Genomic DNA, 15,754 nt, shown 5'->3' with positions numbered 1-15,754 from the left:
CAGGATTGCAAAGATGCAAATGAAACTGCCTCAGCCCTCAAGGAACTTACCCTCTACTAAAGGGAAACAAGGGAGACTGGGGGTGTGGAGTGCAAAACAGATTCTGTAACAAGAAAGGGAAGTGAAAGTGGACACAATCTAAATCAGACCCACCAAGGCAGGAAGTGAGGGGAGCAAACATGAGAAGAAAACAGGGTAAAGAAAGTCAGCCACACTCTTCTTCATGAGCCCTTGGCTACCTCCTGCAAAGGATGGAATTAGAGCAGCAAATATGCAGGAGCAACAAGCATGAAAGGGTTTCTTGCACCCAGCAGGATGAGGTGGGTCTAAATCCCCTGAGAAGCCTTCTCCTTTCTACTGAGCAGTCAAGAAGGGCTTCCTAGAAGAAGTGAGCTTTCAAGGGTTGTTTAACAAAAGAAGAACATAATCCAACCATAGGTCATGTTACAGAATCTTGGATCCCAAAGGGGCTCCCTCCGGAGGTCAGGAGTCCTACCCACACTTGCACAGGCCTCTTTTAGGAGTCAAAAGGACACGCTAAATAAAAAGAATATTACACAAGCAATCAGTCCATGACTTCACATCCCTTCTTGCTTTGGCCGAGTCATCGCTGTGGAACTTGGTTTCCTCCACTGTATGAAAAATAAAGAGGTTGACCTGGATGATCTCTATATTTCCTTCTAGCAGTAAAGTTTCATGATTCAAGGAAAGACGAAAGGATGATAAGCTGAAATGCAAAAGACCTTAGACACTAAATTCCTATTTTAGAGGTGAGGAAGACCAAGGCCCAGAGTGATGGAGTGTCTGCCAAGGTCACAGAGGTAGGTAGCAGAGCCAAGATTCAAGCTCAGGTCCCCTAGCTTCAAATCCATTGCTTTCTTTTCTTCCTTCCTTCCTTCCTTCCTTCCTTCCTTCCTTCCTTCCTTCCTTCCTTCCTTCCTTCCTTCCTTCCTTCCTTCCTCTCTCTCTCTCTTCTTTCCCCCTCTCTTTTTTCTTTTTCTTTCCTCTCTCTCTTTTTTCTTTTCTTTCTCTCTTAAAATTAATATTGTATATCAGTTGCAAAGCAGAAGATTGGTAAAGGGCTAGGTAATGGGGGTTAAGTGACTTACCCAGGGTGACACAGCTAGGAAGTGTGAATGTGGGGTCATATTTGAACCCAGGGCCTGTTTCTAGGCCTGATTCTCTATCCACTGAGTCATCTTCTGCCTCCTCCTTTTATTATTTAAGATGTTTTTTGGGTCACCAAGATAGCACACGAGAGAGGAAGGCATATATTTCTTTTTTATTTTTGCCCTTCCCATCCATCTTAGCATCAATACTGTGTATTGGTTCCAAGACAGAAGAGTGGTAAGGGCTAGGCAATGGGGGTTAACTGACTTGCCCAGGGTCACACTGCTAGGGAAGAGTCTGAGGCCATCCATTAGTCTTTGTATTGAATTAGGCTGTCCAACCTGATATAGTGAAGGAATTAGGAACAGAAGACCTAATGGACATAATGTGAAGAATGAATGAGGAAGTCAATTTGGCAAAGGAATATATGCAGAGTAGAACCCTAAGTCTAGAATGTGGAAGGGTATTAGATGGAACACATTTTTCTGGGGTCCAGCTTGGTATGGACAAGCCATATTTGTTATTGTCCCCTGAAATATATATGGCTTAATACCATAAAATAAACATGTAGAAAGGAGTGTGGGATTACCTGGCATTAAGGTATCTGTCAGGGGCAGCTGGGTAGCTCAGTGAATTGAAAGCCAGGTCTAGAGGTTCAAATTTGACCTTGGACACTTCCAAGCTATGTGACCCTGAGCAAGTCGCTTAACTTTTGCCTAGCCTATTGCCTAGCCCTTACCACTCCTCTGCCTTGAAACCAATACATAGTATCAATTCTAAGGCAGAAGGTAAAGGTTTTTAAAAGATAAATTTAAAAAATAAAAATAATCTGTCCATTTTTTTTTTTATGTCTAGTGGTACCCAACTCAGTGCCTCCCTCTCCCTTGTGGTAAATACAGTATTGTAGGGGATGAGGGTGGTGGTGGTAGTGATCAGTGCCAAAGGGAGGGCAGCCACTTCCTTTTTTTTGTTGTTCTAGCTGGTCTAAGGTAGCCAGGAAAGTCCCAGAGGGGTTTGGTGGGAAGTGAGAGCCACTAGACCAGTACACTGGCAGAGGCTGAACCATCTCCAGCTTTCATCCTTTGAGCAAGAGTAGTGGCAGCTCCTACACTAACTTGTTTTCAGGCTATTTGTATAATGTTGGCCCAGACCCTTTTTTTTAAATTCAATTTTATTTTCAGTTCTAGATTTTCTCTCTCCAGCTCCTCCCCCATCCATTGAGAAGGCAAGAAATACAAAACTCCTTACAAATATGAAGTCATGCAAAATTAATTTCCGCATTTGCCATTTCTGGGGGGGGGTGAGAAAAAGACATAAAATGCTTCAATCTGCACTCTTGAGCCCACCAGTTCTCTCTCTGGAAGAGAACATTTTTCATCTAGCGCCCTCAGAATTGGGGGGGTGGGGGTGGGGAGGGGAGGTGTCATTGTTGGGGGGGGGAGTACCAAGCCCCCCTCCCCCCCATTATCATTACACTGCTGCCTGCCGTCCTGGATAAACTGTCGTGCTGGTTCTGCTCACTTTATTTTGCATCGGGTTTATAAATGTCTTCCCAAATTTTTCTGAAACCATCCCTTTCATCATTTCTTACAACCTCGATCCCTCATTTTAGGAAAACGGAAGGATCTCTAGGAGGAATGAAGGGCCAGAAACATGGTCCCGGGATAAGACAAACAGTAATAGAGGACAGACGGGGTCAAATTGTAAGATTAAAGAATGGTCCTCTCCAGCTCCCTCCCTTTTCCCTCGGACACGAGAGACAAAGCGATATAGGTCACGTCTGAAAACAGCCTCCCCTCCCCCAAGCCTCTTTCCCTTTCGTAATTCGAGGAAACTGAGGCCGCTGGGGAGAGAAGAGATTTTACTGTCACGGGAGGGTGGGGTTGGGGGAGTCCAAGGTTCTTTTACCCCGGGTACGGGTAAGGGGTTGAACCCTGCTTCTCCCGCTTTGGCTTCCGGCGACTGAGTACGAGTAAGGGGACGGGAAGGACGATTTACATCCTCCACTCTTGCCATTCTCAGCAGCCGACAAGGAGCCCTGAGTGAGAGGAAAGGGGCGAGGAGGCTGAAAAGGGCTTCGATCCCAGCAGTCAGGGAGAGGGTCCAATGTCCTCTCTCCGGCGCAGGACGCCCCCCTCCCCCAGCTCTGAGCAGCGGGCCAGAGCCCGGGCTCCCGCCCCGTGGCCACCGCTCCCGCCCCCCGCCCCTCCCCGGCTCTGACATCACGGGCCGGCCGGGTGGGGCGAGGCGGCGCTGGGCTTGGGGCTCGGGCTCCGGCAGCAGCGGAAGAGGCGGCGGTGGCGGCAGCTCCCAAGGCTGGTCAGGAATCAGGGCAGACCGGAGTGCCCGGCCCGGCCCGGCCCATACGCGCTCAGCTCCGAAGAGGTTAGAGGGGCCCCGAGCAGAGATGCCTGTCCCCGGGGGAAGGGGCGCGGGCGCATCAGTTGGCGGCCTGTCCAGTTTGGGGGAGGGAAGGGGCGGGGGCCAGGACCAAGCTGGGGCCACGCCATTGGGAGCGGGGAAGGGGCCGAGGTCTTAGGGGCCAGAGGCCACGGTGGGAAAATGAAGTCCAGCGAATGCTGCTGCATCTAGTGCACCCCAAGCTGGAGCCCGCGCGCAGGAGTCCTAGGGCGCATCCTGGATCCGGAGGGAGGAGAGGGGCGATTTTCGGTGGCACGGCCCTCTCGCCCCCACCCCCCAGACTCAGCTTTAGGAGTCTTGAGTGGGTTTGGGATTAGGATGGAGCTCGCTTCCCGCCCAGCCTTCGGCCCTGGCCAGCTCTGGCTTCCCGCCCCTCCTTCCTCTCCACTCTGGCCACAGCCTCCGCCGTACCCCTCCCCCTCCGGCTCTTTCCTCCTCCTCTCCCGGGTCATCCCATCCCATTCCATCCTCTTCCAGGCTCTTTTCCCCCCCAAGTGCAGGTTCTGCTTTGAGGTTCAGGGACAGCCCGACAGACCCCTCCAGCCCCAGGTGATTGGAGAAAGACCAAAGTAGATATCTTGCTTGGAGGTATCTTGGAGTGCTTAGGAGTCTTTGTGATTTGGGGTGGGTTTCTGTTTAAGGGGTCATAAAGGAGCAGAAGCATCTGATGATACCCTCAACTTCCTGCCATCTGTGCCCGGAGACAACCTGTATTACTGGGGAGGGGACTGTCGAGGTCAATTAGCACGGAGATAGTGATATAGGGATGCGATTCTGGAGCACACACGGGAACCTGGCTGGATGCTCTGCATTTTTTCCTCCTCACTCCCACCCCTACATGAGTAGAACTACAGGACTGGAGATTTAGAGGTTGGATGTTAACAGGCCAGCTGCCGGGGTGTGGAAGGGCCACTGGCCCCAGCCCTGGCCTGACTAGCCGAGCAGCTTCATCCAGCCTTCCGCCTGTTCCCCTTGTTTAAAGCTTTAAGCAGAGGATGGCAGAAAATCTTGGTTCCTGCCTGCTGGGGGATGGGATGGGGCAAAATGCTAAGGGCAGGTAGCCTGGAGATGGTAGTTGATCATGAAGCAAAGGTGTGGATGTCTAGGTGCCCTCCCGTGTGCCATAGTCTGGAGCTGAGAAGCCTGCAGAGTGGTAGAGGTCCCTTAGAGTGAGCTCATCGGTCAGAGTAGGGAAGGGGGAGGAGGGGAGGAAGGAAGAGAATGAGTATGAGTCAGGCAAGGATGGAGAGGGAGTCAGAAAGAATGAGGGGAATGTGAGAGTAAGAAACATTGAAATCTGAGATCTAGTAGGAAAGTGGTAAAGAAGGTAGGGACATGGACATCATCTTGTGCCTCTTCCCCTCCAGATGTCTGAAAGCAAGAAAGTTAAGGAAGAAGGGTTGTGTGTCTGTGCTGTTCGTGTGCCTCGGGCCCCCAGGGCTGTGTCAGAGCCATAATCACTATAATTGCCAGTTCCCTTTGTGGTTAAACACACTTGGGGAAATTGCCAGCTGGGCCCTCTACTGTCTGTTCCTCTGGTCCTCTTAGTGCTTGTGCCTGGACCCAGCATGGCAAAGGCCAGTAAGGGAAACCTCTTCACTCCAACTCCTTCTTGGGGAGAGATGGGGCTTGTTAGTCACATACACAATACAGTCACACAAAATCAGGTTCCAGTGTGTAAGGGACTGTGCTTGGCAGCCTCATACATTCACAAACTCACGAAGACAGGTTTTCAAACGGAAACTCTATCACCATTGACTTGGACAAGATCACTGACTCTACAAACACACCCACTGAATACACTTCATCATGGAAAAGTTGGTTAGTTCCCTTCCCTTTTACCTTGGGCAAAGGAGACAGGTATACCCCAGGACTCCTCACCAGACCATAGTGGGCAGTGAGTCATAGAGCTGGCAGGAGAAGGATGAAGAAAAGGAAATTCTAGGGTCCCATGTTCCTACTGCTCCTATCAAGCAAGGGTAGTCATGGGAAAGGGGGATAAGGAACCACCCCCAACTGAAATCTAGATGTGTGCCTAGGAGAGAAACCTTAGCTAAAAAGGAAGAAAAATTAAGAGGGTTTGTGGAGACCAAGAAGAGGAGACAGAAACAGGGAAGAGATGTAAATAGGACCATAAGAGACAGAAAAGGAGAGGGAGTTGGGAGGGAGAGAAATATGGAAGGATAAAGATGAAGGAAAACAAAAAGGAAACAGATTCTTAGAAGCTGAAATGAGGTAGAGATGGGGCAGACAGGGGAACAAGTGGATGCAAAGATTCTTGGATACTCTCTAGCCTGGCCCCTTTCCAGGACTCAGTTCTTCCATCTTGGGAGAACAGGCAGAAGCCGTGAAAAGATAAGATGTCCAGGCCCAGCAGTTCTTAATTCAACAAGGATTTATTAACTGCTTGCTTGCTATATGCCAGCCACTATACTAGACACTGGGGGAAGAAACCATTTCTGCCCTCAAGGAGCTTACATTCTACTAAGAATTCAATGTTGATGGAAAGTACCTTGTGTATTATAAGACTTTTTCCTTCAGAGCATGACATGTGCCTTTCTTGTTCTTTATCCTATTGCCTCCAGACTCTCCTTCTGCTTCCCACACTTAAATTTTTTTTTATATTTTCTTTTTACATCACCTGCATTTCCCAAAATATCCCTCTTTCCTTCCCTCTCCCAGGGAACCATCCCTAAAAATCAACAAAAAGAAAAAATCAATTGAGTAAAACTAAGCAACTAAAACCCACATTCTATGCAATTTTCCAGAGGGTACGTTCTCATTTCTTTTCTTTGGGGCCAAACTTAAGGTCATTTTGTAATTTTATACTACTCAGTTTCAATTGTTCTATTATTGCTTATTTTGTTTTCCTGGCTTTGCTTATTACACAGTTCATATCTTCCTGTGCTTCTCTAAATTCCTTACAATCTCTGTTTCTTACAGTACAATTATGTTCCATTAATTTTATCTAGCCATTTCCCTATCATTCCCATCCCTCTCTGGACAGATCACAGAGTGCCAACATCAGAAGATTCCTCCTTGAGAGTCACTCTAGATAGATACTCTATTCCTCCAACCATGGTTAGATCTTCCATTTTTTTCAGTGCCTATGCTGCCCCTCCCTTAGCGCCAGGCAACTAAAGCAGATGTGAGGGCAGAGGTTGGGCCTCCTAATCCTTCATCTCCCACTGCATTATCCCGAGCTTACTGGGGAATTTGGCAACAGATATTCATAGTGGGGTAGGGAGAGGAAGAAGGAGACTAAAGAGCAGAGTTTGGGAAGTGAGGTCACCAAGGGTGGGAAGCCCTCTTAAGCCTTCAAGAGATGAAGTCCTGGGAGGTAATTAGAGACTCACCCTTTTCCCATCAAGAATAATTTGGGGAGAAATCTTTTTCCAATTTTCTCCCAAACTACCCTAATATTCTAAAACAGACTCTTCTCCATTTTCAGCACATGTGGTTACAACCCCTTAACCTGCAGCCAAGACAAAAAGCAGATTCAAGCACCTCCCCAGTTTGGGGAAAGTCATAGTACTATTGGAACTGGAAGAGACTATTATAAAGATCAAGTAACTCAACCTTTTCTTTTGACAAATAAGGAATCAGGCCTAGAGAGTAGAGACTTCCTCAAGGTTCGTGTAATGCAGTGTATAAAGATACCTGTTTCCACTACTATTAGTTTTTGCCCCCATCCCAATCTCCTGTTCTTCCCCCAGAATGTTCAGTGCCTTCCTTTCCAAGTGTCCCCCACCTCCACCCCATCCCAGGGTCCTAGCTCTCTCTCCCCCAGGAAGCCTTTGTCTCAGCCTCTTTTCTTAGTCCCACTCTAGTGGCCAGGCAACTTTCATCCCCATTTATCAGTGGCTGATGAGCATTTCCTAAAAGAGTATCTATCCCCTTCCCTCTCTCACAACTCCTAGCTTGGGCTGGCCCAAACTAAGAACAACTTGTGTTTGGAATCTACTCCAGGGGAACCCTGGAAGCCGGAGAGAGAAGAGGGGTGAGGAAGGATCAAGGAAACAGTATGGAGTTGGGAGAATGAACAGAGGGAAGGGGACTTCCTGCTCTGGTTCAGAGTTCCTGCCTTGGTATCCTGTCCTCCACCCAGAGCCAGATGGGTCCAGTACGGCACTACTGGAGCACTACACTAGCCAATCCTTTGGAGGAATGATTCCCCAAGTAGAGACAAGTGAAATTCCGAAATCTCACAAAACCCTGGCTTGGGGGATAGGGAATGCTTCGAGTTGAGAAGGAAAGGGTAACAATTAGCCAGGATTAGGCAGAGTAGAGAATTTCTGAGACCCAGGACCCAGATTAAATCTGAGTTCTATTCCTTGGGCCTGAATGGGCTAGGGTTCTGAAATTTAGCTTTACAAGCTCCAGACTTTACTCATATGCATGGACTACAAAGGAAGCAGCATTAGTGGGGTGTACAGGTAAGAGAAGATGGACAAGAGCCTTGTTCCCATTTGGATGGATCTGGGAAGCCCCAAATTAGACCATTACCTCTAAAAGTTATTCCTTCTTTCCACTCCATTCTTTCCAATGTTAGGATTCTCATTCTATGTTCTCTATTCCTCAACCTCTCTCCAGGAAGGGAGATACCTTGGCTGTTGCTTCCTGGGTCTTCCAGAAGTTTTACCTTCATTCCTCCTGCTGCATAGTCCTCCCTCACCCAGGCACACTGTGGAGTCCCTGTTATGATAATCGTGTGTAAAATGTAGTGGGGGGAAGGGGAAGAATCTGCCAGCTACTGTTGCTATGGTGAGACTGGAGCTTTTCTCTGGTTCTTTAGGCACTCTCCCCTCCTCCTTGTGTTCTTCCCTCAGTCTCCTTCAAGATCCCTTACCCATCCCAGCCTTAATCCCTGTAGTCTTTTCCTCTTTCTGACCTCACACAGACAGAAAGACAGACAGATGTGAGCCATTGTTGGTTCCCTGAGATATCTGGGTTTAGGTCTCATGTACAGTAAGAAGATGTGCTTCCACAACATCTCTTCAGACAGACACATACCCACACATAGAGTATGACTGTCAAGTAAGATGATCACCGACATACTCATGAAAATTAGTTTGGTTACCCAAATATACACTGCACACACCCATCTTTCCCTCCCTGTCTCAGACTCCCCTCTTGGCTCATAAGATCCCTACCTCTATGAATTCATGCTCTTGGCCTTTTGAGCTGGGGAGGAGAGCAAAGGATACTTTAGGCTTGTTGAGAGACCTGTGCCTTCCTCTCTTTTCCTCTCTCTGATTTTCTCCATCCCTTTCAATTATCTGAGCCCAATGTTGCCCCCCAACTCCTCACATCTAGTTGCCCTACCCATCATCTTCCATCCCACCCATTCTATCTGTCTCCAGGGAGGGGGGTTGGGCAGCACAGGAGCTAGCTGGCTGTGACCTAGATTTCTGGGTGGAGACAGTTCCTGGTGCTGACAGGCAGAGAGCATTGTTCTCAGCCCAGCCAGGGCCTATGGCCACTGCTGGGTCCTTCTGTCTGACTGCACTTGCGTGTGAGAGTGAGTTTGTATGCTTATGCAGTTCAGGCTTATTATGGGACATACTTGATTTGTTAAGTGTGTGTGTATATGTCAGGGTGCTTGCCCTAGAGGGAGCCATGTTTTTCCTAATCTGAGCAGGGGACTAGGAATGGGAATGCCAGCATTCTGGCTGTTTTACTATGAGTTGCCCAGTGCCTGCCTCAATTTCCCTTTGAACCAAGGGGAGTATGTGTGTATATATGTATAAATAAGATGGGGTAGAAGAGGAAGGTTTTGGGGGGGGGGAAGAAGTAGATTTGTAGACAACCTCAATTTAGGGAAGGCTCTTTGGAGGAGGAGAAAATGTTGCAGTCATCTAGTAGATCACCCTCCCACCAGTTGATGCTAATTCCTAGGGCCAATCTCAAGAGAGTTTTACACTCAAGAGTGGGGAAGTAGTTCTCTTAATGTTTTAACTTTGTTCCATCCTACTACAAGCCAGTTCTCTCTCAGGATCAGTTTAAGGAGCATCCTTACCTTCTTCCTTTATTTCTAAATTCCAATAAGAGGCATAGGGAGCTTAAAATAGACCTGGTCCTTGCTTCTCTGTCTCTTAAGAGTTTATGATCCCAGGAGAGTGGGACAAGGGCAGGTGGTCAGAATGGACATAGGGACAAGTGGAGTCCAGGCATGAAGATCCAGATAGGAGATTATAGGATCATATATTTAAAGGTGGAAGGAACCTAAGAGGTCATTGAATTAAATTTCCTCAACTTATAGAAGAAACTAAGGCCAAGAGAAGTAACTTGCCCAAGGTCACATAAGTAATGAGTGGCAGAGCTGGAATTCAAATCTGGGTCCCTCTGACTTGCAGTTCTGTAGATCAAGACAGGACTAGGACTGAACAGTGGCTTGGAAGAAGAGATCAGAGTTATTTGGAGGAATTGATATGTAGGAAAGAGAGACAGCAAGACAGACTAGATAGAAGGGAGGCTAACCCAGAAAAGATGGTGCAGGCCTACTCTATCCCCACCTCTATTCAGATACCACTCTAGAAGACACTTGCTTATCCCCACCCCACCCCCACCCCCAATGCCACCCAGCCGGCCTGGGAACCGGGCAGGGGGCCAGCAGCAGCCGCTTGGTATTCCTGGGCGAGGAGGATATACAAAGGACTACAAAGCCAGGGAGAGAAAAGGGTGTGTGGGAGCCATGGGCCAGTCTGAGGAGAAAAAGGACCCTGTAGGGGGTGAAGGAGGAGATGAAGAGACCACTGCTCCCTGCCTCCTATGGGGTTGAATGCAGTACTGAACATAGAGGGGCCCTAACAGGGGGCCAGGCTTCTATCCAGAATAAGGAGGAGGGTACAGCTGAAACTCCAAGGCCAAATCTCAGCGAGAAAAGGGGACTTTCTTATCCTATTTTGAGGGGATGCTACCCTGGCAGGCAGAAGAGCCCAAGCTCCTCTGGAAATGGATAGGAACTGGGATACCTGGGTTTCTGTGCTGAATATCCCCCCCTCATAAGCTGCCTTTCTAGCAGCCCTCAGTGGTTATGTGATTTGGGGGGGGAGGGGGAAGGAATAGACAGTGGGTGAGAAAGTCAGAAGCTAGGTTGTCATAGTAACCGCCTCCTCTGTCAGGGGAGCTGTTGCCAGGGTTACTGATAGAGGAAAAAAAAGGAAAATGGGGGGTAGGGAAAGGGGTGTGTCTGTCTTTGTGGTCCCTTCCTCCAACACATCTCCTTGCTTCCCACCTTCCTATAGCTCCTCCTCTAAGGCAGAAACATCTTCAAACAGTGAAGGCTTTGGCCTGCTTTTCTCCTAAGCACATCCTGAATCTCCCTACCTCTCTCCCCCATACCTGGAAGACCTGGGCATGGGGAAAGCCTCAAGGAAGGAGCTAAAGACCTTCTCCCCTTCATTCCCCAAAAGCAACTAAGACCTATGGCTTCTCCCAGAATTAGAAGGGCTAAGCACATAGGTGGCTGAAGTGACCAGTGAGGGAAATGGGATTATTAGCCCGGTCTAAACTCCTCCTTCCTGGTTCAGTTCCCTGGAACCCTCAACCATGGCAGAATACGGGACCCTCCTACAGGACCTGACTGACAACATCACTCATGAGGACCTGGAACAGCTTAAGTCTGCCTGCAAAGAAGATATCCCAAGTGAGAAGAGTGAAGAGATCACTACTGGTAGTGCCTGGTTTCACTTCCTTGAGACCCACAATAAATTGGATAAAGGTGTGTGTGTGTGTGTGCGTGCATGCCCTTGATAGAGACTAGAGACTTCAAGATGTGCCTAAAACCACACTCAGATTAGTTTCTGGCCATCCACCTGGTGGAGTTGAGGGGGCAGGAACAAAAGGAAGAGGCTTGGAGGAACCAGATAGCTTCCTCATACTTGCCAGACCTGCCCAAAAAGTATTCATTTAAGGGTGGGCCTGTATACTTACCCTCCCATCTAAACCTTCCAGACTTCTGTCCAGCCCTACCTGAGAATTTTCTATATATTTTAAGTATCGCACAGCAGTTTCACCCTGGAATTTCTGTGGAGAAATACTTACACTGGTATAATACTGTGGAGCTTATCATCAGACTATGTAGGGATGGGGAGCAGGAGCTGAGGAAAAGGATGTCATTTTCATTCTTCCTCTCCACTTGCTTAAAACTTGACCTCAGACCTAATTTATATCCATAATGATGCAGATCCTTAACAGTGGCAGGTCTCTGTGCTCCCTAGTGGCAAAGTGATGCAGTGGAAAGACCACTGTACCTTATTAGAACAGTATCTCCAACATTTACTAGCTCTTCCTCACCTATGTGATGTTTGTGAGCAAAATGCCTTGTAATAATGTTTAAGTTGCTGTGACAGTGTGAACTGTCATTACTGCAGTGTAATCATGGTGATTTTTAGAGGTTTGTGCTCCCCTCAGCCTTAGAAGCACTCATACCTCCTCAGAGCTACAACCCAACCTCTCCAATCCCGTCTACACTCACTTTTGGCTCTAGAACCCAAAAGGGGGGGGGGGTGTAGAAAAGGGAGATATGTGCTCTAACTACCAACTGACTTGCTCCTCCCTATCTTTCCAGACAACCTCTCCTACATAGAACACATCTTTGAGATTTCAAGGCGACCAGACCTGCTCACTATGGTGGTTGACTACAGGACCCGTGTGCTAAAGATCTCTGAGGAGGATGAGCTGGACACTAAATTGACCCGCATTCCTAGTGCCAAGAAGTACAAAGGTATAAAACACTGCCTAAGATAGCCCCATAAGTAGCCAAGCTTCTCCTATTTTCTTCCTTTACACACATCCATTGCCTTCCTACTCACTGGCATAGTCATTCTCTGCCCTTTTCTCTAGCCTTTAACTCCCTCCCACCACAGGATTCCTTGGGTACTAGGGAGGGGCTGGGCCTCTAGATGCTTGGGTTATGATCCCTGGCCTGGAAGAATACATAAAAGGTTAAAAAAGCCAGTCAGGGTCTTGTTTCCCTTTATTAGGAAAGCAAGCAGAGATCCCTTGAACCAATTCCCCATGCCCTAAAGCCTCAGCCTTTCCTGGTTTCATCCCCTTCTTTCCCCCAGACATCATCCGACAGCCCTCAGAGGAAGAAATCATCAAGCTGGCTCCCCCACCAAAAAAGGCTTGAAGAAGGAGGAAGAGGAAGAGGAGGAAGGTTGGACCTTCAGTGGACCACCCCCATCCTCCTGGGAGGGGGCAGGGGCAAGCACTGCACCACCACCTCCTTCCCTACCTATCACTAACCTGGTCTTAACCACTCCCAATTGTGTGTGTGCGCGAGTGTGTGTGCGCACACGCTCTGGCTGTCTGTCTGTCCGTCTAGCTCGCCTAGTCCCCCCTCCCTGGGGGGGGCAGGGTATGGGGTCTCAGTCCCCCCCCACTCTAGGGGGAGGTGGGGGCTATTTCTATGCAAATAGAAATTAGCACATTCCCCCTGCATCTCCCACTTCCACTCCCTTACCTCTCTTTTCCCTCCACAAAAAAGTCTAGGAGCAGAGGGGGGGTAATTTTTCCCACTGAAATGAGGAAAGATAGGGATGATGGAAACAAAGAATGTTGAGGGATTGAGAAGGGCCCTGAACAGGCTGAAAAGAGAGAATGGAAGGCAAGAGTAAAGTAGCAGTTCTAGGTCAATGTGGTCCAAGAGTGGAGCTGAGCTCCCCACATGGGGAGGATTCAGTAAGGTTAAACTTCATGCACATCCCCTCAGTGTTCTCCCTCCATTCTCTAACAGGATGGAAGGTCATGAATAAAGCCCTTTTTACTTCTCTCTCACTCACATGAGATGGGTGTAAGAGTTCTCTAAAGTTGAAGTCCCTTTTGCGCTCCACTCTAGACAGGCAGAGGAAGTGGGTAGCCAAAGTTGAGGATGATAAAAGCAGGTGCCCCTCCTTTGCTCCTTCATCCCTCTTCAGTGACTGTTTCACATTATTATCCTGAGCCTAAGAAAGGGGGAGGGGAGATCCCTATCCTCAATCAGTCTTCTCCCCTGGAGAAATATTCCCACCCTAGGCCCAAGAGACAGGATAGGAGCCCCCACCATAGATTTATAGGGAATTGCCCCTATCACTTCGAATTTGGCAAGCCCTCAGGCAATAGAGAAGAGGGGAGAAACTACAGTATTTCCTTTTGCACTAATCCTAGGCCCCTAGGCAAGAGACCTGGCTCAGTGTGGGAGGGGGAGCACTGCTATCACTCCCACTTGGCCCCATTTCCTGGCCCCTTGGGTTTATGGCCACTTCCTAGCCAAACCACTAGGGGGTACTGACCCCAGCCTGTGGACCCCAAGATGCCCTTCCCTACCCTGACCGTGCTAACTGTGTGTACATATATATTCTACATATATGTATATTAAACCCGCACTGCCATGTTTGCCCTTTTGTGGTTTCTAGCGTTAACTTATTGTCTAGGTCAGACCAGAGAGCTTGGGGAAAGGGGGGAGGGTTAGGGTGGCAAAGAAGGGCTGTAAGAGCCAAAACAGAAAAGGAGGGCAGTGAAAAAAAAAATTATATTCTTGCCCAGAGTTGATTAGAGTAAGTTTTTGAGCCTGCTGCTCCTATTGAGGATGAGTAGAAAGTGGGAGGGATTATCTAGTGACTAGAAAAGGGAAGAAGCCAGAGGGCTGGAGGTTATCTGTTACCCCAAATATCCCAATCTCTATACCCACCTCCCTACTCCTGCCACTGCTGCAGACACCTGCCTTAACAAACACCTCTACACACTCCGCAGTTTTGCCTTAAGGACCTTCCTGAAAGCCCTTAGTCCTATCTGGCTTCTCCCTAAGAGTTAAGAGGACAATAGCTCCTTTTCCTCAAAGCAAACAGGAGATTGGTGAGACTAGAAAGGGAACTGAACTCTTATTTCCTGTGTTAGGGGGTAACATAATGTTGGGGTAGGAGGGGGTGTCACCCCACCCTTCACTGAGAGGGAAGTGGGGAGGGGATGAAGGCAGGGTCACCTTAGGTAAAATTCCCTGTCCCTTGGTTTTTTGAAGACAGATTAAAAAAAACATACTAACCCACCCTCCCACTATTCTGCACTGCAGTGAGAGTCACCCCATTTCCTTGTGCCCCTCTGTCTGCAGTGTGCACGGCCTTGTTCTAACCCTGGAATAAAGGTGATTGTATTGAAAACAATTCTGGTTCTGGAGTATCTATGAAAAGTCAGAATTCGAGACTGACGAAAATCCCATAGGCACCAAATGCTACCTCTTTCCCAAATATGGTTTTATTAATGACAAGGGTCTGGGTAACTGTTGATGAAGATGGAGCTAATGATGAAGTTTCCCTAAACAAGCTTCATTAAGCTACAAAATGCCAAGTTCAGGTTTGGGCTTTGAGTCTAAAAAAACCTTTTCCAAGGTCACCTGTGAGAATTCCTGAGGGTAGAAAAAGAGGTCAAAGAGAACAAGGCACTTATATAGGAAGGAGCAAGGGCCCTCAGTGAAGATCCCATATACCACACATGGCAGCAAAGGAAGTCAGAAAAAAAGCTTTTACTGAGAGAAAATACAACAAACTCCAGAGTTTTATTCCCCAACCAACCCACTTTACCCTAGAAGCAATAAGGGACTCAGACCTCTCAGTTTTCCCTCACATCCATGATGGAGGATGATGTAGAATAGCTAACATCTGGCCTTAGAGCTGCTGGGTAAAGTATCAGGGAGAGAAGAGTCCAAGGACATTTTTATCCAATTCATCTTCTTTCCCAGCTGGGCAGGCCTAGGGGGAGTTTGACTGCTCCAGGCCAATGAAGAGTGTTCCCTGACTAGGCTTGGTGGAGGGCTGCAACTAAAGTAAGTACAGGAGAGCACTCAGGGCCAGGGGCTCAGGGATCATTATTCCACTTTCATATGACCAAATGCCTAGGCAGAGGGAGCCATCCCTAAGCCACTCCATTACACTACTGGCTGATTCCTTCATAGACTGAGCTCTCTCTGTTTGGTGTCACGTACCTGGGGATTGGGAGAAGGGAAATCTGTGGAGTCTCAAAATCTCCCCTTTCTCTAGGAGCAACTGGTTCCTCTTAAGGAATGAGAGAAGGAGCTTAGTGGGGGAGGGGGGAAGGTGTCTGTGTGTATCTGTCTGTCTGTCTATCTGTCTGTCTCTGTGTCTAAGTGGGTAAGGGAAGGAGAGACAAGATTTTAAAGAGGACCCAGTCAAGTCTTAATAGGTGTCTGGCATTTGGCTCTAAGAGAAGCAGATTCCCTGACCAC

At 48.2% G+C, this 15,754-nt stretch overlaps 1 protein-coding gene across 1 annotated transcript; it reads left to right on the top strand.

Moving 5' to 3' along the window:
• The first annotated feature begins 3,380 nt into the window (after positions 1-3,380).
• Positions 3,381-14,675, top strand: PEA15 (proliferation and apoptosis adaptor protein 15). The gene is made up of 4 exons (XM_044672512.1): positions 3,381-3,495; positions 11,064-11,254; positions 12,104-12,259; positions 12,603-14,675. The coding sequence occupies exons 2-4, from the start codon at positions 11,083-11,085 to the stop codon at positions 12,665-12,667; spliced, it is 393 nt and encodes a 130-aa protein (XP_044528447.1). The 5' UTR covers positions 3,381-3,495; positions 11,064-11,082; the 3' UTR covers positions 12,668-14,675.
• The last annotated feature ends 1,079 nt before the right edge of the window (positions 14,676-15,754 follow it).

The sequence above is a fragment of the Gracilinanus agilis genome, chromosome 4, assembly GCF_016433145.1.
Source record: "Gracilinanus agilis isolate LMUSP501 chromosome 4, AgileGrace, whole genome shotgun sequence".
NCBI classification, from domain to species: Eukaryota; Metazoa; Chordata; class Mammalia; order Didelphimorphia; family Didelphidae; genus Gracilinanus; species Gracilinanus agilis.
The sequence above is the reverse complement of the archived record's forward strand: the minus strand, read 5'-3'. Positions and strand labels throughout refer to the sequence as shown.

Excerpts from the sequence above, each read along its gene's own strand:
- PEA15 (XM_044672512.1), top strand. The coding sequence starts at position 11,083 with ATGGCAGAATACGGGACCCTCCTACAGGACCTGACTGACAACATCACT. Across the intron at positions 11,255-12,103 it reads CCACAATAAATTGGATAAAG|ACAACCTCTCCTACATAGAA; the intron begins GTGTGTGTGTGT and ends CTATCTTTCCAG. Across the intron at positions 12,260-12,602 it reads TAGTGCCAAGAAGTACAAAG|ACATCATCCGACAGCCCTCA; the intron begins GTATAAAACACT and ends TCTTTCCCCCAG.